A 22,430-nucleotide genomic window follows, 5' to 3' on the forward strand; every position below is an offset into this window, starting at 1 on the left:
ACGAATATGGGCAGGGACCCTGTCGTTTGGGTCCTACATTTAATCGAGGGCCCAGAGGTTCCGTCTGGGAGCTGGACGGGGACTGGGCGGTGGAGGACGAGGCGAGTCCCGCAGTCTGGAAACTTCCCTGGCCTTCGCCGTCGGCAGGGACATCCCTGGGGAAGTTTTTCCCGTTTCACTTTCACCTAGCCCGAGCCGATACCGGCGGGCGCGCTCCCGGCTCCCGGTTCCGGACTCGTGAGTTTCGGGACTTTATCTGCCTCTGGGCGCGCCTTTGTCCTCCGAGCCGCCGCGGGAGGTGGAAGCCGGGCGACGCCGCCCTAATCCCCCGCCCCTCCCTCCGCCGAGCCGATAGCCCCTCCAGTTTCCCACCCCCGGCCCCGGCGGGGGAGGGGCGCGGGCCCCGGGGAGGGGAGGGCCGGGAGAAAACAGGTGAAACTGGCTGTGGCCCCGCCCCTTGCAGGTGACCTGGCTTTTCACTCCCGGCCGGAAGCTCGGGACCCTGGGTTTCCCTCGGGTTTGCCCGAGGGGATCTGGAGGGAACCTTGGGTCACCTCTCTGACCTCATTTCCCCACCCCCAACACGTCTCTGAGAGTCTCCCAGCCTTGACCCAGAGCTGAGGGCTGCCTTCTCCATTCCCCGCCTCTCCTTCCTGGGGGAATGAATGCTCAGACTTCATCCCCCGTGAGCCAGGCCTGGACTTGGTGCGTGAGCTCACGGAACGCTCTCGATGGGCCTGGGAGACAGGTCTTGTTCCTGTTCCCATTTTGCGGATGAGGAGACAGGCTTGGGAAGAGCCAGCCACTCTCCCAGGATCAGTCTGAGAAGCCAGACTTCAGACATAACCGCAGAGCCTTTCTGGGCCCTGCGCTCAGGGGTGGGCTCCAGACAGCCCCTCTGCGCCTCCATTTCCTCCTTCTAAAAGGGATCACAGTCCCTTCCCGGCAGGGCCACCGGGAGGACTCGGAAGTCCTGCTGATCCCCTGTGAAAGCTCTTAGCACCCGCCCGGGAGGGAGCCTTCCCCTCTTGACCCTTTATCCTTGTGTCTTTGCTCTCTGCTGTCTTTGCTCTCTGCTGTCTTTCTCTCTCTCTCTCTCTCTCTCTCTCTCTCTCTCTCTCTCTCTCTCTCTCTCTCTCTTTGCCTTTTCCTCCCTCCCTTTCTCTCTCTCTGTCTCTCTCCTTCCTTCCTTTCCCCTCACTTTCTCTCCCCCTCTTCCTGTCTTCATTTCTCTCTCCTTCTCTGTTGTCCCTCATCTGTCTCCATCTCAGAGCTCTCTCTCTCTTCCCTTCTCTCCATCTCTCTCTCTCCTTTCCTTCCATCTCTGTTTGCCTGTCTCCGGCTCTCCACTTCCTTCTCCTTGGCCTGACGAATGAGGGTGCACCACCAGGGCCTCCCCAGCTTTCACTGCCCATCCATGTCAGCCTGGCCTCCCCGTGGTAGCGAGGGGGATGGGAGCAGAGGGGACTACAGGCCTGCTGTCTCTTCTCATTAGGGAAGGGATACTGGCAAAGGGGGTGCGTCTGCTCACATACTGGGGAGAGGGGGAGGGGATACACGGAGACAAGCCAATGGAGGGAAGGCAACAGAAACAGATTTAAGGATGGGGTTAGAAACACAGGAGTGGAGCCAAGAGATAAGGGAAAGGGTGGCACCGAAAAACACCGGGTGGGACCGAGACCCCAGGATAAAGGAAAATGGCCTATGGAGAGAGACTTCGGAGCCCAAAAGAACCCCTTGGTGACTGGTGGAGATGTTAGGACACTGGGAGGTCAGGGCACAGGCTCCTCAAGGCCAGCATTGTGTGTGAGCCACAGGGAGTGGGGGACATGGGAGGGACAGGGAGTTGGGCACGCTGGCCAGCTCCCCCGCCCCCCGCCTGAGACGCTGTTACATTTTTAATGTCCCCGAGATACAGAGAAATGAAGCAGGGGGGGAGGAGAAAAAGGGACCCAGTGAGATGGCCCAGGCAGAGAGAAAGTATGTCAGAGATGAGGAGAGACGTGGCGAGACCCAGGAGGCAAAGAAACAGACCCTGAGAGATGTGGACCAGGAACCCTTGTGAGATTACAGACCCAGGGAATCAATTCAGAGAGCCAGATTCCAGGGACTGGAAGACAGGACCCGGGAACACGGAGGCCACAGACGTCAGAGATACAGAGGAGAGAGTATGGGGCCAGCTAAGGCGTGTGGGTATCTTCTTGGGCTATGGAACCTGTCCTGAAATTGGTGGTGCCGATGGATGCACAAATCGATGAACATACTAAAACTGGACGCTTTATTTTTGTAATATATTTTTATTGATTTGAGAGAGGAAGGAAGAGGGAGAGAAACATCAATGATGAGAATCATTGATCGGCTGCCTCCCGCACACCCCCTACTGGGGATCGAGCCCACAACCCAGGCATGTGCCCTTGACCGGTATCCAACCCGGGACCTCTCAGTCCACAGGCTGACTCTCTATCCACTGAGCCAAACCAGCTAGAGCTAAAACTGGACACTTTAAATGGGCACATTGTACAGTCTGGGAATATATCTCACTAAAGCTGTTAGAGAATATGAAAGAAATGGTGCAGAGACCAGGGCCTCCTGGGAGCCACAGGTAAGAGTGACAGAGACTGAGAGAGACAGGCAGAGACCAGAGCCCCTGGGAGTTGGAGACACAGGAGGTAAAGTCAGACCCTAAAAACCAGATGCAGAGCGAGAAACAGAAACATGTACAGCAGCATCTGAGAGGTTCCTCTGAGGGGCTCAGCCAGGAAGAGCAGCCTAGAGATTCACCCCCGGCAATGGAGACCCCACAGGGGAGGCCTTTGGGGTACCAAGCCCCTGGGGAAAGGGAAGGCAGGTGCAGAATCCAGGCCGAGGCAGGCAGCCCCATATCCTCCCAGACTGCCTCCCGGATGTCTGCTGTGAGGGTGGGCCCTGTGATTAATGCAATTAATTAATTAACGGAGGTGGCTGAGGCAGCAGCTGAGGCCAGCGCTTGGCGCACACTGGCCTTCAAAGGCCTGTGGAGTCTGGCCTCACCCCGTAGGAGAGGGCGGGTCACACTGGGGCTTTATAGGTTTTGAGTGGGTGAGACAAGCTCTGAGGAGCCAGCCAGGTGGGGCCCAGTCTCAGACCCTGAAGGCCAGACCCTAGCCCCTCCCTCCTCCAGGGTTTCGTAAGTCACTGTGTCCCCTCATCTCTGCCTGGATCACCCCTCTCCTGGGCTTGCACGATGTGCTGCACTCTGCCCCCACAGGAAGCCTGCAGGCCCGGGCCACAGGGAAAGGAAGCGTGTCTGGGGACCCCGCTGACACCTCATGAAGCTGTCACCAGTTTGACCTCCTGAGGGAAGCCGGTGTTCCCATGGCCACTCTCCCCCATTGTGGGACCGGCCATGTCCCGGCCAAGGTCAGAGCATGGGCACCCACCCAGCAGCATGCTGGATACTAGGGCCCTCACCCCAGGCCAGCCATCTTCCTGGCTTTATTCCTCCCTCCTCCACCCGAAACTCAAAACATCAGGGCATTGGCCCACACCCCGTCCCCCTCACCCCCACAGCCTGTCAGCGCCCCTGTCTTCCTAACCATTCTAACACCTGAACGTGTTCCAGTCCAGCTTGTCCTCCATCTCCATCACTCCTACCCTGGTCCAGGTGCCTTTTCTTCCCCTGGAGGGCTTTTTTCTAAAGCACAAACCTAACCCTAACCCTGTTCTTCCCCCCTCCCCCCCCATCTATAACTCTTTATGGCTCCCTAGTGCCCTCAGGAAAAAGTCCAAGCCTGTACTCAACCTCAGCCTGTGTGATCCAGTATACTGTTGACTTCTCATCCTCATCTCATTCATTCACCACATTTATGAAACTCCTGCAGTGTGCCAGGCACTGTGCTAGGCTCTGGGGAGGCGGCAGGAAAGAGGACAGAGGCTGAAAATCCCTGCCCCTCCCCCGCACTGATATTCTAGTGGAGAAGATACATCAGGAGCTAGAGGGAAAAGGTTAGGGTGGGAAAGATGAAGGAAGGGAGGGAGGGAGCTGTGGAGACACATGGGGAAGAGCTTTCCAGAGTCAGGGAACAACAGGTGCGGAGACCCTGAGGGGGGACTTGCCTGACTTGTTGGAGGAGCAGTGAGGAGGCCAGTGTGGCTGGAACAGGGTGAGCCGCGGGGAAAGGGTGGGAGGCGAGGTCAGAAAGAGGACGAGCACAGACCATGGGGACCTTGTGACCGCGGTAAAGACTTGAGCTTTTTTCTGAGTGAAGAGAGAGCCATGGGAGGACTCGGAGCAGAGAGGAGGGGCTGGATCTGCTATAGCGTCTAACAGGACCCCTCTGGCTGCTTGTGGCAACGGACTGACTGTGCGAGGCAACTGCCATCCTCCATGGGGGAATGACCCAGGAGGTAGGTGACAGTTGCTTGTAGATTTTTTTTTTAAAGGAGAGACTTTTAATTGATTTCAGAGAGGAAGGGAGAGGGAGAGATAGAAACATCAATGATGAGAGAGTCTCATTGATCGGCTGCCTCTTGCACACCCCCTACTTGGGATCGAGCCCACAACCTGGGCATGTGCCCTTGACCAGGATCGAACCCGGGACCCTTCAGCCTGCAGGCCGACGCTCTATCCACTGAGCCACACGGGCCAGGGCTGTAGATGTGTTTTGAAGATGAAGCTGACAGGTTTCCTGATGGACTGCATGTGGGGTGAGAGAGAGGGGGGGACTCAGGGATGACTCCAAAACTCTGACCCTAAACCTTTTACTGAAGTGGAAAAGCCTAAAAAACGGGCTGTCCATGCACAGGGACAGAGCCACCCTGGTCATTCATTCAGAAGTAGAAACTTAGAATGGGAGCCTTGTAGCTGCAGGATCTTAGAACCTAGTCAGAGCGGGGAGAGGCGTGTGGCCATCGGGGCCGGGGTCCTGGGGAGGAAAACGACCTGAGGAGTTTGCAGCTCCAGAAGCGCAAAGTGGGTTGGTTTGTTTTTTAATCTGAGGCTGACTGCTGAGACGCCACCTTAGTTGTGCAAGGGCAGCCTCCCTTAGAAGAGAGATGGAAGCGTCTCGCAATCACAGGACCCAGAGAGGGGTGTGGGGCTCTGGGCCTGGAGCTCAGTTTCCCTTGGAAAGGAATCAGGAAGCCCTCTTTCTCCAGGAAGCCCTCCCAGCCTCCCTCAGGTGGGTTATCTCCTGCTCTGGGTCCTTCCCCCACTCCCACCTCCTTCAGTCTAAACCACATCCTCGGTGATGACTGTTTGTGCAATATTTGTCTTCCCCTCTGGAATGTCACCTCCTGGAGGACAAGCGCCTGATTTGGCCCGGCACTTCTGTGGCACCAGCTCCAAGCACAGTCGACAGTATTTCTTGAGCACCTGCTACTTGGGGGCCCCTGGTGTAGGCTGTGGGGACACAGGAGGGAACCAGACAGACAAGTCCCTGTCCTCAGGGGCTGACTCTCTAACACCCAGGGCCTGTTTGTTGAGCCACTATTTGGGTTTGCATAGAAGGGGAAAGAATGGTGGAGAGAATTCTCCCAGGTCGGGTCCTCTCCCCTTCACTAAATCCCTTGAAGTTCTGCACCAAGTCTCAGTCTTAACTTCTGGGTCTTTTTATCCAGCCTTTTGCTATCTGATGATCCATTTCTGTCCAGCTCCCCCCAAGCCAAGCCATTCTCCAATTGAGGGGCCCCCCGCGCCTCCCACTTGCCTCAAGAAGAAAGCCCACCTCCTTGGTCCCACCTGCTTTGCTCTCTGTAGCTCACTGGCCGGGGTGTTTTTTCCTGACTGAGTGCCCTCCCCTCCTCGCCCAGCTGGAAAGGGGCGGAGCCTTTCGGGCCCCTTGTCCCACATCCTGCCTTTGGGGGCCAGGTGGGTCAAGGGTCCTGGCACCCCAGGGAATGTCCTGAGGGCAGGGGCGGTCCCACCTCAGCTCCACCCAGCTGCCCTCCCACCGTGTCCATTTCGGTCTGGATTTTGGCGTTGAGTCTCCGGACCCATGTGCTGCTGGTTCAGTCTGAAACAGCGCTGTGCGGCCCGCGAGAGTGGCAGCTGACCACCTGTGCTTGGCTCCACCGCACCCGCCCTGCGAAGACTTGGGGGAGGCAATCATTTCGTGGAACTTCCCCAGGGGCCCTGCAGGGCAGCTTAAACACCCCCATTGTACAGATGGGGGAACTGAGGCTCAGGAACAAGGTCACCCTCCTGGAAGGAGCCAGAGGGAAGCCTCCAGTGATCTGCTGGAGTCCCCCACGCCTGAGTCTATGGTGCTGCTCCTCGGAGGGGAGCACCCCCTCCCAAGGGGACGCCCTCGGGTTCGAGTGGTGGATGTGTGTGTCACACAGCGGCCTTCACTGACGGATGGCTTCTTTCCCAAGGCCCCACCCAGCGGCTGCCTTTTGCTGGGCACCCTCTCATTAGGGTCACCTGCTACTACGCTTTGTGTGTTGAGGCCAAGGCTGGGTCAGGGAGAGCTGGGCGGCAGTTGCCCCTTGAGAGCGGGGCGTGTGCCCGTGGCTGGCCTTGCCCAGAGGCTGAGTGTCAAGGGCCTCTTGAAATTATCCTTAGCTTGTTTATTTAACAAGCAGTGGTCGTGTACTTCCTGTGGCCTTGTACGAGTGCTCTACAAACATTCCCTCAAGTTTATAACAGCCCCTAGGAAGTGCACGCGGTTATTATCCTTGTTTGACAGCTGAGGAGACTGAGGCACAGAGAGGTTAAATGACTTGCCCAAGATCACACAGCCAGCAAGTTGGTAGTCTTTACCCTCCGTTGCCATAGAAACAATGTTTCTCTCTTTCTCCTTTTTTCTCTCTCTAAAATCAGTGAGAAAACTGCCTGGCCAGGGTGGCTCAGTGGTTGAGTGCCGACCCATGAACCAAGAGGTCACCAGTTAGATTCCCAGTCAGGGCACATGCCCGGGTTGCAGGCTCAATCCCCAGTAGGGGGCATGCAGGGGGCAGCCAGCCGATCAGTGTTTCTCTCTATCTCTCCCTTCCCCGCTCTCTAAAATCAATAAAAATGTTTTCTAAGTGAGAAAACAAAAATAAGCTGAGAAATAAAAACATACATTCACACAAAAACTTGTGCTCAAATGTTCAGAGCAGCTTTGTTCATAACTGCCCAAAAGTGGAAACAACACAGATGTCCATCAACTGAACAATCAACAAAATGTAGTCTCTCCGGGAGGAAATACTATTTGGCCATGAAGAAGGAGCAGGTACTGACCGATAACTTTTTTTAAAAAAATATATTTTATTGATTTTTCACAGAGAGGAAGGGAGAGGGATAGAGAGCTAGAAACATTGATCAGTTGCCTCCTGCACACCCCCCACTGGGGATGTGCCCGCAACCAAGGTGCATGCCCTTGACCGGAATCGAACCTGGGACCCTTCAGTCCTCAGGCCGACGCTCTCTCCACTGAGCGAAACTGGTTAGGGCATGACCGATAACCTTGAAAACATTATGCTGGGTGAAATAAGCCAGTCACAGAAGGCTGTATATTTACATGAAATGTCCAGAATACGGCAATCTATAGAGACAAAAAGTGCATTAGTGATTGCGAGGGGCTGAGGGGAGGGGTGAAACAGGGAGTGACTGTCTAATGGCTTCAGCAATTTCTTTGAGGGATTATAAAAATGTCCTAGCCCTGGCTAGTGCACTCAGTGGTTAGAGCGTAGACCTGAAATCAATTCCCAGTCACGGGCACATACCTGGGTTGCAGGTTCAGTCCCCAAGCCTGGCCGGGGTGCATTCGGGAGGCAACCAATCAATGTGTCTCTCTCATATCAATGTCTCTCTCCCTCTCCCTCTCCCTCTCCCTCTCCCTCTCCCTCTCCCTCCCCCTCCCCCTCCCCCTCCCTCCCTCCTTCCCCCTTCTCTCCCTTCCTACTCGCTCTAAAAATCAATGGAAAAAATATTCTTGGGTGAGGATTAACATCAACAACAAAAAGTCCTAAATTGATTATAGTGATGGATTCACAACTCTTGTGAAGATAGGAAAGACCATTGAATTGTACACTTTTAATGGATGAATAGGAATTATATCTCAGTAAGCCTAGGTTAAAAAATAAGATAACTTGCCTGCCAGTGTGGCTAAGTGGTTGAGTGTCAACCTATGAACTAGGAAGTCATGGTTCCATTTCCAATCAGGGCACATGCCCAGGTTTTGGGGTCAATCCCCAGGGGATAACATGCAGGCAGCAGCCCATCAATGATTCTCTCTCATCATTGATGTTTCTATCTCTCTCACCCTCTCCTGTCCTCTCTGAAATCAATAAAAATATACTAAAGAAAAATAAGATAGGGAAAGAAAGCTGTAGGTTTTTTTAAAAAATATATTTTATTGATATTTACAGAGAGGAAGGGAGAGAGAGAGAGAGAGAGAGAGAGAGAGCGAGCGAGCTAGAAACATCAATGAGAGAGAAACATCAATCAGCTGCCTCCTGCACACCACCCACTGGAGATGTGCCCGCAACCAAGGTACATGGCCCTGACCGGAATCGAACCTGGGACCCTTGAGTTCACAGGCCGACGCTCTATCCACTGAGCCAAACCAACCAGGGCGAGAGCTGTAGGTTTTATAGAAAGGTGAGGGAAAGTACATTACTGTGCGGAAAAAGATGAAGACAATCCTCGCACTTTATTTATTTATTTATTTGTTTATTTTTAATCCTCACCCAAGAATATTTTTCTTTTCTTTTTTTAATATTTTTATTGGTTTCAGAGAGGAATGGAGAGGGAGAGAGAGATAGAAACATCAATGAAGAAAGAATCATTGATCGGCTGCCTCCTGCATGCCCCCTACTGGGGATCGAGCCCACAAACCAGGCTTGTGCCCTTGACCGGAATCAAACCCGGGACCCTTCAGTCAGCAGGCCAACGCTCTATCCACTGAGCCAAACCAGGTAGGGCCCAAGGATATTTTTCCATTGATTTTTAGAGACAGTGGAAGGGAAGGGAAGAGACAAAGAGGGAGAATCATCCATGTGAGAGAGACACATCAATTGGTTGCCTCCCACACATGCCCCACTGGGGCCGGGGGATGGAGCCCCGAGGTGTGTGTCCTTGACCAGAATTGAAGAACCTAAGATCCTTCGGTCTGAGGGCCTACGCTCTGTTCACTGAACCAAACTGGCTAGGGCTCAAAAAGTTGTTTTTGTTTTCTTTTTTTTAAATATTTTATTGATTTTTTTACAGAGAGGAAGAGAGAGGGATAGAGAGTTAGAAACATCGATCAGCTGCCTCCTGCACACCCCCTACTGGGGATGTGCCCACAACCAAGGTACATGCCCTTGACCAGAATCGAACCCGGGGCCCTTCAGTCCGCAGGCCGACGCTCTATCCACTGAGCCAAACCGTTTTCGGCTGTTTTTGTTTTCTTTATTTTTTTTTGTTTTTGTGTTTTTTTGGGGGGGGGGGGGTGGGAGGGAGGCTCAAAGTTTTAAAAAATTTATTTTGGAATAGGCTATTTTTTTAATCAGTTTTGTTTCAGAGGATTTTTTTTTTCTTCCAACATTTGATACTGAAAAGTTTCAAACATACGTGTATGAGTTGGAAGAACAGACCCTCCTTCTACACTTGACAGTTTGCAACATTTTGCCACATTTGTTTCACCACTTTTTCTAGACCTTTTTTAAAAATATATATTTTATTGATTTTTTACAGAAAGGGAGAGGGAGAGGAATAGAGAATTAGAAACATCGATGAGAGAGAAACATCGATCAGCTGCCTCCTGCACACCCCCTACTGGGGATGTGCCCGCAACCAAGGTACATGCCCTTGACCGGAATCGAACCTGGGACCTTTCAGTCCGCAGGTCGACGCTCTATCCACTGGGCCAAACCGGTTAGGGCATCTAGACCTTTTTATAGTTTTTGCTGAAAAAACATTTGAGAGTATGTTGCAGACATGACATTTAATCCTGTATTTTCTAAGAAAAAGGAATACCATATAACCATAATTTATTCAAAGCATCTGAGAATATTAACAGTAACTCCATAATAACATGTCATATAGTCCAGACTCAAATGTTCCTAGTTTTTCACAAAATATCTTTTCTGGCTGGCTTTTTGGAATCGCAACTTCCCGAAAGCTGAGCATGGTGTTTTCCCATGAGGCCCCCTCGGTGGTGGCCCCGCCCTGCCTGGAGGTCTGGGTCCTCCCCGCCACCCACCTCTCTCTCTGCTCTCCCCCCAGGAGCCCAGAATGGGCGAGTCATCATGCCGGCCGAGGTGCGGGGCCTCCTGGGGGACACAGTGGAGCTGCCGTGCAAACTGCTGTCGCCGGGGCCTAAAGGCAACGTCTCACAGGTGACATGGCAGCGTCTGGACCCGTCCGGGGACCTCCAGAGTGTGGCCGCCTTCCACCCTTCACATGGTCTCAGCTTCCCCAGCCCGAAGTTTGGCAAGGATCGGCTGTCCTTCCACACCATGGGTGCCAAGCAAGGCTCGGATATGCGGGACGCCACGCTGGTCCTCCAGGGGCTGAGAGTGGAGGATGAGGGCAATTTCTCCTGCGAGTTTGCCACCTTCCCTCTGGGCACCAGTCGTGGGGTGACCTGGCTCAGAACCATAGGTGAGCAGGGGTGAGGGGGTGGGGGGGGCAGGGAGGGGGGAGAGCCCCTCGCTGGTCTACTTCTGTCTGCTTTCTCTGCAGCCTTCAGTCAGTTGGCAAGCATTAAATTAAGCAAGTACTGTTTGCCAGATGCTGTTCTGCAGGTTGGGTATATAGCAGCCAACAAGGCATCCAACAAACATGTATTGAATACCTACTGTGTGCCAGACACTATTCTAGGCTCTAGGGATAAAGTCCTCCTGGGGCTTATACTCCGATAAAGGGGTGCCAGAAACTGAGGAAAAAGAAAAAGGAGAGTGAGTCAGGTGGCTGTAGGTGCTATAGAAGTTGGGGGCGGGGGGGGGGGGGGGGGGGCGGGGGCAGGTTACAAGTTTAGCTAGGGAGGTCTGGCGATAGTTGAACAAGAACTGGAATGAGGTGACGGAGCCGGGTAGGCCTATGTAAGGGAGGAGAGTTCAGGCAGGGGCGATAATCAGTGCAAAGGCCCTGAGGTAGGGTGCACCTGGAATATCTAAGGAAGAGCAGACGTCTGTGTGGCTGGAGATGCATGAATGGGGGAAAGCAGGCAGGGACAAGGTCAAAGAGGTAATGGGTCATAGCCGGCCTTGCAGACGACATGAAGACTCTGGCTAGATTCTAGGAAAACGAGAGCTATGGAAAGTTCTGAGCAGAGACAGGTGTGACCTGGCTTGGGTTTTCACAGGCTCCTTCCTGCTGCATGTGGGGGGTGAAAGTGGAAGCTGGGAGACCTCAGAGGAGGTGACTGCGAAAGTCTGGGGAGGAAGTGATGAGACTAAACCAAGGCAGTGGAGAGGGATGGGAAATATTTTAGAGGTGAAGCCAGAAGAAAATGAATTAGTGAACAAGAGAAACGCCAGGATGTTGTAATCCTCACTGGGAGTAAGAGATCCAGTGTCCTCGTGTAGAGAGCATGGTCAGGGACCGCTGAAGGAGAAGGCCGCCCATGGGTTGCAGCCGCAAGCAGAGGAAGGGAGGCACAAGCAGAGGGAACAGCATATGCAAATGCTGGGACTTGAGAGCGAGCTTGACATGTTCCAGGAATAGGAGGAGGCTGATGGCCAGGCTTGAGTGGCCCTCAACAAGGCAGGAAAACCAACAGGTCCAGACTGCGCAGGCCTCCCAGGCCGCGGCGAGGAGGCTGGAGCCGTCGGAGGGGCGTAGACCACAAAAGCACCCTGATCGATTGTTAAAGTTATGGAAAGATACAACGGGGGGGGGGCCGGGGAGAGGGCATTGAAGGCGGAGACAAAGGTAGATGGGAGCTGGGAGACCAGACGGGAGAAGGCATTGGCTTAGAAGAGGAGGACGCGGTGAGGCGGGTAGAGAGAAGTGGGTGCAATGCAGGCTACTTTTAGGAGGCAGTAGGTGCTTGTCCCTGAACTGGAGGAGGACGACCAGGGAGGACTCCCAGCCTTCTGGCTCCGAGGGTGGCCGGCACCGCCCCTTAGTGAGCGGAATGGGGCAGAATCAGGGAAGGCATTTTTCCCTAAAGGATGCTATTTCTTGCTAAGTCTTGGCATTCCCCTGGAATCCCTACCTTTTTCCAGCAACTTCCCAGAAGCCAGGTCACTCTGGCAGTTCATTTTCCCCTCTCGGCCCCAGAGAGTTTCAGAGGACTGCCCCGTACAGTCCCCAGAGTGCTTACTTCTCTTTTTAAGGAGCTGAAACCAGTCACAGCTCTCCTCCCCCGCCCTTCCCAAAGGTCTCTCTCTTTTTTTAAAAAAAAAATATATTTTATTGATTTTTTACAGAGCGGAAGGGAGAGGGAGAGAGAGTTAGAAACATCGATGAGAGCGAAACATTGATCAGCTGCCTCCTGCACACCCCCTACTGGGGATGTGGCCGCAACCAAGGTACATGCCCTTGACCGGAATCGAACCTGGGACCCTTCAGTCCGCAGGCCGACGCTCTATCCACTGAGCCAGACCGGTTAGGGCCCAAAGGTTTCTCTTGTGCAATCATTTGTTCTGTTCGAGAGACACACCGAGGGCACCGGCTGCGGCAGGAGCGCGGGACAGCCCGCTCTGCTTCTTGGTGTGAGTGAGTGTCACTGTGTCAGGAAAGCTCCCTTGAGGAAGTGAAGCTGGAATCTGGAGGAGGACAAAGAGCAAGCCAAGGAGAAGGGAGGCCAGAGCATTTCAGGCGGAGGGTCGCCAAGACCCCTGCTGTGGGTAGGAGCAGGGGTGGGCGTTCCTGGAGCGGTCAGAGGACAGATGGGGGGGCGACCAGGGAAGATGTGGGGAGGCCCATCGGAGGCTCTGCTGGTCAGGGACAGATGGACTACACCGCATTAAGAAGCTCAGGAGAGCCGAAACCGGTTTGGCTCAGTGGATAGAGCGTCGGCCTGCAGACTCAAGGGTCCCAGGTTCGATTCCGGTCAAGGGCATGTACCTTGGTTGCGGCCACATCCCCAGTAGGGAGTGTACAGGAGGCAGCTGATCGATGTTTCTCTCTCATCGATGTTTCTAACTATCTCTCTCCCTTCCTCTCTGTTAAAAATCAATAAAATATATTTTTTAAAAAAAAAGAAGCAGCAGCAGCTCAGGAGACACCCCGATGAGGTCCCGAAGGCAGCTAGCGATGTAGTCAGAACTCAGGGGCCAGTTCTGGTTATGGACACGCATCCATACCTATGGGTTGGCATTGTTCCTCCTGGAGGTTTTTATTCCTCCTCACGTTTTCCAAGAGGATGGGTGAAAAGGGCAAAAAAAATTATGAGCTTTGGGTTTCTTCACTGCCTTTATCCCACTCCTGCCACCACCATTAGTGGTGATTATAGGAAACGAAGAAGGCCTGCAGCTGGACCTCTGGACCACGTTGTTCTGCATTGGCTTTTCTTTTTAAATCCCAGGCTCTGGGACACTCCGCTTGTCCAGCAGAGCAGAGAGCGGACACTGGCTGCAGGACATAACGGCTAGCGCTTAGGTTGAGCAGTGCGTGCCAGGCACTGGTCGGTGTATTTGGATATCCATGTATTTAGTCCACAACACCATTCTGTGCAGTGGGTACTTTTATTATCCCCACTTTACAGAAGAGGGAACTGAGGTACCGAGTTGGGAAGTTACTTGTGCTAAGCAGCAGAGCCGGGATTTGAACACGGGCATTTGGGGGCCGCACTGCTCAGCTCCGCAGTGACCACCCGCTTTGCTCTTCTCCCAGCCCAGCCCCAGAACCACGCTGAAACCCAGGAGGTCACACTCAGCTCGGAGCCGGTGCCCGTGGCGCGCTGTGTCTCCTCGGGGGGCCGCCCGCCCGCCAAAATCTCCTGGCTCTCGCCCCTGCGTGGGGAGCACAAAGAGACCGAGACGTCAGGGCCCCTGTCCGGCACAGTCACCGTCACCAGCCGCTACGCCGTGGTGCCCTCGAGCCAAGTAGATGGTGCCAAGATCACCTGCAAGGTGGAGCACGAGGCCCTGGAGAAGCCAGCCCTGCTGCCCGTGACCCTCGCTGTGCGCTGTGAGTGCCTCATGTGACTGCAGCTCTCCTGCTGTCTGCACTGGCTTCCCGGGCGCCGTCCACGCCGACCCTCGGTGTTGTCCACCTGGGCTCTGGGCCACATTCTGCCCTGCCTGCCTGCCCTTCGTCTGTGCTTCCCATACCCGCCCCCCCAGGCAACAGCCACACACTGCCCCGTGTCTACACTGGCTCCACACGGCCAGGCAGTGGCAAACGCTGCCCCCACTGTCTGTGCCAACCACTCTGAGTCCACACTGCCTGAACCAGCACTGTCTACACGCACACACTCACTCACTCTGTTTCCATCGACTCTCCTACGGTCTCTACACCAACTCCTGCCTCCGCAAATGATTCCCAGCGACCCCACTGGGCCCTGACAGTACTGACGCCTTCCAGTATGTTCTAGGCTAGCTCTTCCTCACACTGCGCACACGCACACCCCCTCACACAGCCCTCGAGGCTTCCCTGGCACTGTGCCCACCAACCCTGTCTTTCAGGCACCCACAGCAACATGCTCACACTCCTCCCAACAATGCCTTCGGTTAGACCCGTGGTCGGCAAACCGCGGCTCGCGAGCCACATGCGGCTCTTTGGCCCCTTGAGTGTGGCTCTTCCACAAAATACCACGTGCGGGTGCGCACGTACAGTGCGATTGAAACTTCGTGGCCCATGCACAGAAGTCGGTTTTCGGCTCTCAAAAGAAATTTCAATCGTTGTACTGTGGATATTTGGCTCTCTTGACTAATGAGTTTGCCGACCACTGGGTTAGACCTAGGCTCGGCCAGATTCCCCTATCCACGCTGCCGGGGAAATAGCACACTGTCCGTAGCAGCCCCCAGGGCACTGCCGGCCCCAAGAAAAGCTTCCTCCGAGTGCTGGGAGCGGTGTCCCTGTCCTGGCCTCGCAGACACACCAGAGGGATTCGCCCCTGACAGTTCCCACGGTTTCATCTCCTGCCAACCTGTTCCATTTCTATAGGATCCCGTCTGTCTGCTTGCCTGTCATCCCTTTTGGGACTCTCCCCTCTCTGAGCCAATCCCCCCATTTCCTCCAGACCCCCCCGAGGTCTCCATCTCTGGCTATGACGACAACTGGTACCTCGGCCGTAGTGAGGCCACTCTGAACTGTGATGTTCGCAGCAATCCAGAGCCCACAAGCTATGTCTGGAGCACGTGAGTCCTGGGGGGGCCTGGACTCCTGGGTCTGAGGGAGGAGAGACTGGGGGCCTGGACTCCTGGGTCTGAGGGAGGAGGGGCTGGGGCCTGGACTCCTGGGTCTGAGGGAGGAGGGGCTGGGGGCCTGGACTCCTGGGTCTGAGGAAGGAGGGGCTGGGGGCCTGGACTCCTGGGTCTGAGGGCAGAGGAACTGGGGTCTGAACCGGGGGAAATCCTCCAAAAGGAGGGAGCGGACAGCTCAGGGTCCCTGGGGCCTGGCTCCTGAGGGCTCTGTCATCAAGGACCCGGCCTGTGCTCTGTGGACCCTGCTGTCCCCCTCATGTGACCTCCACATTCTCCAGGACCTCGGGCTCCTTACCAGCCTCAGCAAAAGACCAGGGATCCCAGCTGCTAGTCCACTTGGTGGATAGGCTGGTCAACACCACCTTCACCTGCACCGTCAGCAACGCCGAGGGCACGGGCCGCGCCGAGCAGGTGGTCCTCGTTCGAGGTGAGCAGGTCTCGGGGGCGGTGTGTGATGACCGGGTCTGTCCCACGTTCCTCTCTTTTGGTTCCGGGCTGCACGGGGGAGGCTGTGCCGCCGGCTAGGGAAGGGGTCCAGACCCGCCTGGTGATGGGAGAGGAGGGTGGTGTGGGTTTTCTCTCGCCCCCAGGGGGTCTGGGTTGGGCTGATAGAGGTAGGTGTTGGCAGAGGAGTTTGGGAGGTTGAGGCCTGTGCTGGGCGCTTCCTGGGGAGGAGAGGCGGGGCAGGGTCTTCAGGAAGAGACGCAGTGACCTTGCCTGGGCTCCAGCCCCCGAGACCCGCCCACAGAATCACACACAAGTGAGGTAGCCCGACGGACACAGACCCGAACTTCTTACGGTGAACGCTGGTCCTTTCCGTCTGGAGCCACTGGTAGTGCATGTCGGGCGTTTGTGTTTCTGGAGTCGGTGCTTTGGAAACGGTGACTGATGATGAAATGGGTCTGTGGGTGGGAAGTTCTCCGAGTCCCCTTGATGTGAAACACAGACCCCTGGCCTGGCCGGCATGGCTCAGTGGCTGAGCATCGACCTAGGAACCAGGAGATCACGGTTCGATTCCCGGTCAGGGCACATGCCCAGGTTGTGGGCTTGATCTCCAGTGTGGGGTGTGCAGGAGGCAGCCGATCCATGATTCTCTCTCATCATTGATGCTTCTATCTCTCACTCCCTCTCCCTTCCTCTCTGAAATCAATAATAAAAATATTTTTATTTTTTTTTAAAAAAAGAAAGAAACAGACCCCAAGACACACAGCCAGAGAGGAAAGGAGCGAAGGCAGACTCAGCCTGTGCGGAGGCTGAAGGCAGTGGGGTTGGGATCACAGCTGTGCATCACACACCTGGAGGGAGGCAGGGACGGTCACAGGGCCGTGCACCCCGACACTCAGACACAGACGGACCCCGTGGCTGGGCGCAGAGTCCCCGTCAGGTCAGAGCCACAGCCAGCAGGGCCGGTGTCTGCAGACACACCCTGTGCTTCGAGATGCATTGGAACCAAAAAAACCTCGCCCATAACGTAGCCCACACACTGCTGTCACCGTGACACCCCCCAGGCGGGCAGGGCACCAGCCGACACTGAACCAGATCAGATCACAGCTGGCCGGAGCCCGAGACCCCCAGTCCCGGGAAGAGCCTTTCGGGAACGCCCTCCAGCGTGGCTCTCCGTGGCACATCCCTGTGCAGACACAACACGGGAACGGTGGCCTGGCCCCCACCAAAGCACGCCCACGCACCCGTGTGAAGACGGCGGGAAGCAGACCCCCACGACAATCTGACATCACACACATGTAGAAAGACACCCAAATGACAGCAGGCCTCTCTTGGGGAAGGCAGGCACTCGCCAGGAGATCTGATGGGCCCACTCAGACACACGGTCACACACAGCACGCTCAGCTGGCCAGCGCTCCACATGGTGTCACGCTCAGGCACACACACACGCCCACCTGTAGGGGGACACAACCACTGGATGTGCTGGGGGAGGGGAAAGGATCGCGGGAATCTGCAATTCACGTGCAGTTACATCACTCATATCAACACGGAGAAACTCCACAACCGTCTCGGGGTGCACACCCTCAGAAACTCCAAAAACCCGTTAGAGGGTTTCTTTCAACAAATTGTCACCTGACAGGTATTTGTCGAGGTTTCCTCTTGGCCAGGCTTTCTCCTTTTTATTTATTTATTTATTGATTGATTTTATTGATTTTTTACAGAGAGGAAGGGAGAAGGAGAGGGATAGAGAGCTAGAAACATCAATGAGAGAGAAACATCGACCAGCTGCCTCCTGCACACCCCCTACCGGGGATGTGCCCGCAACCAAGGTACATGCCCTTGACCGGAATCGAACCTGGGACCCTTCAAGTCCGCAGACCGACGCTCTATCCACTGAGCCAAACCAGTTTCGGTCAGGCTTTCTCCTTGATGCTGGGAACACTGGCGAATGAGACACAGGCCTTGCCGTCCAAGGCACACCCAGAGAAGTCGGCTCCACCCACCCAGCCAGGCACCCAACTGGAACCTCCACCCCAGAAACACACCTGAGAAATGGTCCCCCCCCCCCCCCCCCACACACACACATATGCAGAAGGCACTCCCAGGGGCGCAGCCTGCAGAACTCAGACGCGGGCACACTTAAGGGCCATCGGAGGAGTGCAAACCCCCAAACACACACACACACACACACACACACACACACACACACACACACACGTGCCCCAGGGCTGTCTGCTGCTGGGCGCACACCAGCGCCAGGGGTCAGCCCCTTGGCTGTGTTCACCCAGTGAAACACCCCGAGACCCATTGGGGACCGGGATGCACACAGAATCACAGCCCCAGAAAGACCGCGCAGTGAGGAAAGACGCCCCCTCCCCCTGACTATCCCAAAGGCAGCCACAGACCGAGGAGCCGTCCAAAACGCCATAAAGCCACGCCCACAGGTAGATGCCCGCAGAAACACCGACAGGTCCAGACCCTGACAGTGAGTTTGCCCCACTCCTGGCAGTCTCTCCCCGAGGGTTTCGGGACACACCACGTTCCCCCACGTGCACAGACCCAGACGTGCTGTCATCGCCTGCGTGTGGGGTTCACGCCGGTGCAAACGTGGGTACACAGGCCACACCGCAGGCCAGACGTCCCTTCAGGGAGGCTTCGGGGAACTTCCAGCCCAGGGCGCAGGAACTCACTGCTGTCTCAGTACCGCTCCAGGAACAGGCGTGTCCGTCCCCCCACCACCACCACCCCCCCCCACCCCCCGCGCTGCAGCCCGTTCCCAGACGATGTGGACGAAGTCTGCTTCGCGCCCCACCCAGTATCCAGGGAGAGGCATATATTTTCTCCAAAAGAGGTTCACAAAGTAGTACTTACCCTTCATACTTGAGGCACATTGCTGTTCTTTTTTACTGCTGCCTGCGAGTCACTGAACTGCCTTGACAGCCCCCTTTCTTAAAACACCCAGAAATAGACGCCTCGGGACCCTGTGCACAGAGGGTGGGGAGGGGAGGGTCTGGTGTAAGTGGACCCTGCATACAGGGGCGGGGAAAGAGCATGTGTGATCAGGTTCCCGTTGTATCATGTCTGTCCCTCCCTGGCTTCCTGTCACCTCCCCCACAGGCCTCCCCCCTGCAGTTTAGCCAGTGCAGGGAGCACTAGCGGGCAAAGGGACAGGGCTTCATGAGCCCCGTTTTCCGCACCGGGCATGGGTGGCCCGGGCAGGAGGCGGGTGGCACCGGGGATGGGTGGCCCAGGCAGGAGGCGGGTGGCACCGGGCATGGGTGGCCTGGGCAGGAGGCGGTGGCACCGGGGATTGGGTGGCCCGGGCAGGAGGCGGGTGGCCCGGGCAGGAGGCGGGTGGCCCGGGCAGGAGGCGGGTGGCACCGGGGATTGGGTGGCCCGGGCAGGAGGCGGGTGGCAGCGGGGATGGGTGGCCCGGGCAGGAGGCGGGTGGCCCGGGCAGGAGGCGGGTGGCACCGGGGATTGGGTGGCCCGGGCAGGAGGCGGGTGGCACCGGGGATTGGGTGGCCCGGGCAGGAGGCGGGTGGCACCGGGGATTGGGTGGCCCAGGCAGGAGGCGGGTGGCACCGGGGATTGGGTGGCCCAGACCCGGCGCTCCCAGCGCTCCAAGGGAGGAATTCTCAGAAGGTCCCTTCTCCTCTGAGTACAAAGAGCTTTGGAGTCAAAGCTCAAATCCACCTCTCCCTCTTCCTGGCTGGACCCACCCCAAGATTTTGTGACCATGACCTCAGCTCATCCTCAAGGGGTCACATGCCTACTGGGTCCTGGCAAGCGACCTGGTGGCGGGTGTGGAACTCTGTTCCTCCCAGTCACAGCCTTCACTCAGCTACGGCCCGTCCCCAGGTGGAGGCCAGGAGACTTTGGTGTTGCCAGATCTGACCACCACCACCACCACCACCACCACCACCCCTCCCCGCAATGAAATGGGGAATTTTCAGTGACATCACCTGGTTTCTGAAATGTTGGCTAGAAAGTTTAATAATACTGTGTGGGTATAAGGAGATCTGGGGCCACCAGCCGGCAACCCCCCCGCATACAAAGCACTCTATACAAAGCCTGTAGCAAAGTGAATGGGTTCTCCCCGCCCCCGCCCCCCATTTTGCCCAGTCAGAGTCACCTCCCTGTTCCTGTCACTCCCCTGCCGTGTCCTCCCCAGACGTATCCTCTTGACCTTGTGTCTCCCTTTCTCTCTCTCACCCCTCCTTCTCTCTCCTCAGACGGCCCCCGGGCCTCTCCCCGAGACGAGGGTCCAATGGTGTGGGGGGCCGTGGGGGGGACACTGCTGGTGCTGCTGCTTCTGGCTGGGGGGTCCTTGGCCTACATCCTGCTGAGGATGAGGAGGAGGAGGAAGAGCCCTGGAGGAGCCGGAGGAGGACCAGACAGCGGCCAGGGATCCTATGATCCGAAAACTCAAGTGTTTGAGAATGGGGGCCCCGTCTTCTGGACCACAACAGCCCCTGGTCCCCCGAGGCCGGACGGCAAGGACACGGAGGAGGACTACGAGGAAGAGGAGGAGAAGGCCGAGAAAGGCCTCATGCTGCCTCCATCCCTAGCACTCGAGGATGACATGGAGTCCCAGCTGGACGGCTCCCTCATCTCCCGGCGGGCGGTTTACGTGTGACCCCCCCGACAGAGACAGAGCCGAGCCTGCAGACTGGTTGGACTCGTTTGTCTGGATGACACTGGAGCGCAAATGCTACCTCCCACTTTCCTGGGATTCAGAGGGAGGTGGAATATCACACACTGGACTTACAGTCTCCAGGGCCGCATGGGGGAGGGGGAGGGGGACCCACAGAGGACCCCCACCCCCAACAGAGACTTGGTTTTGGCTCTGGCCTGCCCCAGCCCTGCCCTGTGACACTCAGGAGTTAATAAACACCTTGGAGGAAAAATCGGGGGTGTCTTGTAATACAGTGGACCCCCTCCTGGGGGGGGTAGGAAAGCTAAACTGGGCTCCATGGAGTGGGAGGCTGGGGGGCTCTTACTGTCTGGGTCCTTGAAGGACACCTTGGATTGCTGAGACGCCCCCCGAGGCCAGTGGGACTGTGATCTGGGCTTAGAGACGGGAGGGCTCGGACTTGATGGTTCCAGCACTGAGGCTGCCTTCCCGGTGCAGTGGCCAGACCAGTGGGAGGCTGCCTTCCCCAGGCCAAGCTGGGGTCCTGGACCCCTGGGCGCTTGCAGAGGGTGCTGTGGTCTGATTATCCGGGAGCAGCACAGACCCAACTCCCCAAGGTTGCTGAGACCTGGGAAGGGAGCGCTGCCCCCCGACATTCTCCGGGCCCCCAGGAGGCCAGGGGGCGTGGGTACTGAGAAACCAGGGAAGTCCCACGGATCCACCGAGAAGTGGCCTTTCCCCGCTTCCTTCCTCTTCCTCTGCCCCTGGGGCCCAGCTAGAGGGAATTTTCAGTGATTCAGAGGTAGGGCTGTGGCTCTGTATCCCACCTAATTCCCCTCAACCAGAACCTCTCCCACCCCCAGGCTGGGGACTGAGGTGGGGAATGGGAGGGGCAGGGGTAAATCCCAGCCACCTCCGCTCCCTGGCCCCAGGGCCACTGCCGTGGGCTTTGTCTCTGCTCCTGAGGCTGCCACGCTACTCAGTAGGCTGAGCCCCTCTGCCCAGTGGGGCTGGCCGGCCGGGAGGGGCTTGGTGAGTTTACTTTCTACCAGTTTTGACTTCCACTTAATGGCTGGGGATGAAGCAGTGACGCAGGCGGACTCCCATGCAGTCAGGACGCCTGGAATAACAGTAACTTGAGGATGGCTGGTGTGGACTGAGCGGCAATTACTCTGTTATCCTCCCACATTCCAGCCCTCCTGAGCGAGCCGGCTGTGGAACAGGGAGTGTGGGAAACGGACAGTCCTGGGTTCCAGGCATGGTTCCTCTGGGGGCTGGATCTCATCAGTGGTCTGGGCTTCATGGAAGGGGTGGGGCCTGTGGGCGGGGCTTTTGCATTCAGGTTGCTTGTTGTCTAACACCCACACATGTTAGACATGTGTAGAGGGCAGGGGCGGGGATGTTGTCAGTCTGGCTTCTAGCAGGTCCTGAGCGCCCTGCCCACCCTTCCTCACACATCCAGCAAGACCAGCCCGTCCGGAGCGCGCAGCCTAGTGTAGAAACTGGCAGATACACAAGCAATGACTCCAATAACAACGTGAGGAAGTGTGAAGTGTGTTGCACAGGAAAGGCCCTGGGGCCGTGAGTTTCTCTCCCGGCATTTCCTGTTGGGTTGGCGGAGCTCTGATCCTCGGATGACTCCATTCCCCGTAATGAATGCCTGGCTATGATCCTAACCCCAGGATCCCCCCCTCCCCCCGCCCCAGTTCTCTGCCTTGTAGCTCTATTTCCCTTCCCACCAGTTCCCTTCCCTCATCTCCCTGTGCATCCCCTCATTCGCTGCTCCTTGCTGTTACTTAAAAACAGCACAAAGCTTCCTCCTCAGGGCCTTTGCACTGGCTGCCATCTCTGCCAGGAATGTTCTCACCCCCCCCCCCCATCGCTCACCCCCCTACAGCTCCTTCAGATATTCGCTCAAATGTCACCCTGCAGTAAGGCTCCCGGATTACCTGCTCTGTCACTTCCTATCACTTTCCCCACTTTGCAGGTTTTTTTTTTGGTTGTTTTTTTTTTTAAGATTTTTAAATTTATTTTTAGAGAGAGGAAGGGGGAGAGAGAGGAATATTGATATAAAAACAAAACA

At 56.3% G+C, this 22,430-nt stretch overlaps 1 protein-coding gene across 3 annotated transcripts in view; it reads left to right on the forward strand.

Annotated features, from left to right (window-relative positions):
• NECTIN2 (nectin cell adhesion molecule 2) overlaps positions 1 to 22,430 on the forward strand; it is a 30,088-nt gene that overhangs the window by 1,446 nt on the left and 6,212 nt on the right. For 2 of the 3 annotated variants that reach the window (XM_079759460.1, XM_079759461.1), the window contains exons 3-6: positions 10,175 to 10,552; positions 13,733 to 14,029; positions 15,084 to 15,201; positions 15,546 to 15,694. In XM_079759460.1, the coding sequence (XP_079615586.1) occupies positions 10,175 to 10,552; positions 13,733 to 14,029; positions 15,084 to 15,201; positions 15,546 to 15,694 (942 nt within the window). Of the gene's footprint in view, positions 1 to 10,174; positions 10,553 to 13,732; positions 14,030 to 15,083; positions 15,202 to 15,545; positions 15,695 to 19,946; positions 20,697 to 22,430 lie in introns of those variants that run through there. The other variant, XM_079759462.1, reaches the window with a different exon arrangement.

This window comes from Cnephaeus nilssonii (genome assembly GCF_951640355.1).
Source record: "Cnephaeus nilssonii genome assembly, chromosome: 20".
In the NCBI taxonomy this organism is placed as follows: domain Eukaryota; kingdom Metazoa; phylum Chordata; class Mammalia; order Chiroptera; family Vespertilionidae; genus Cnephaeus; species Cnephaeus nilssonii.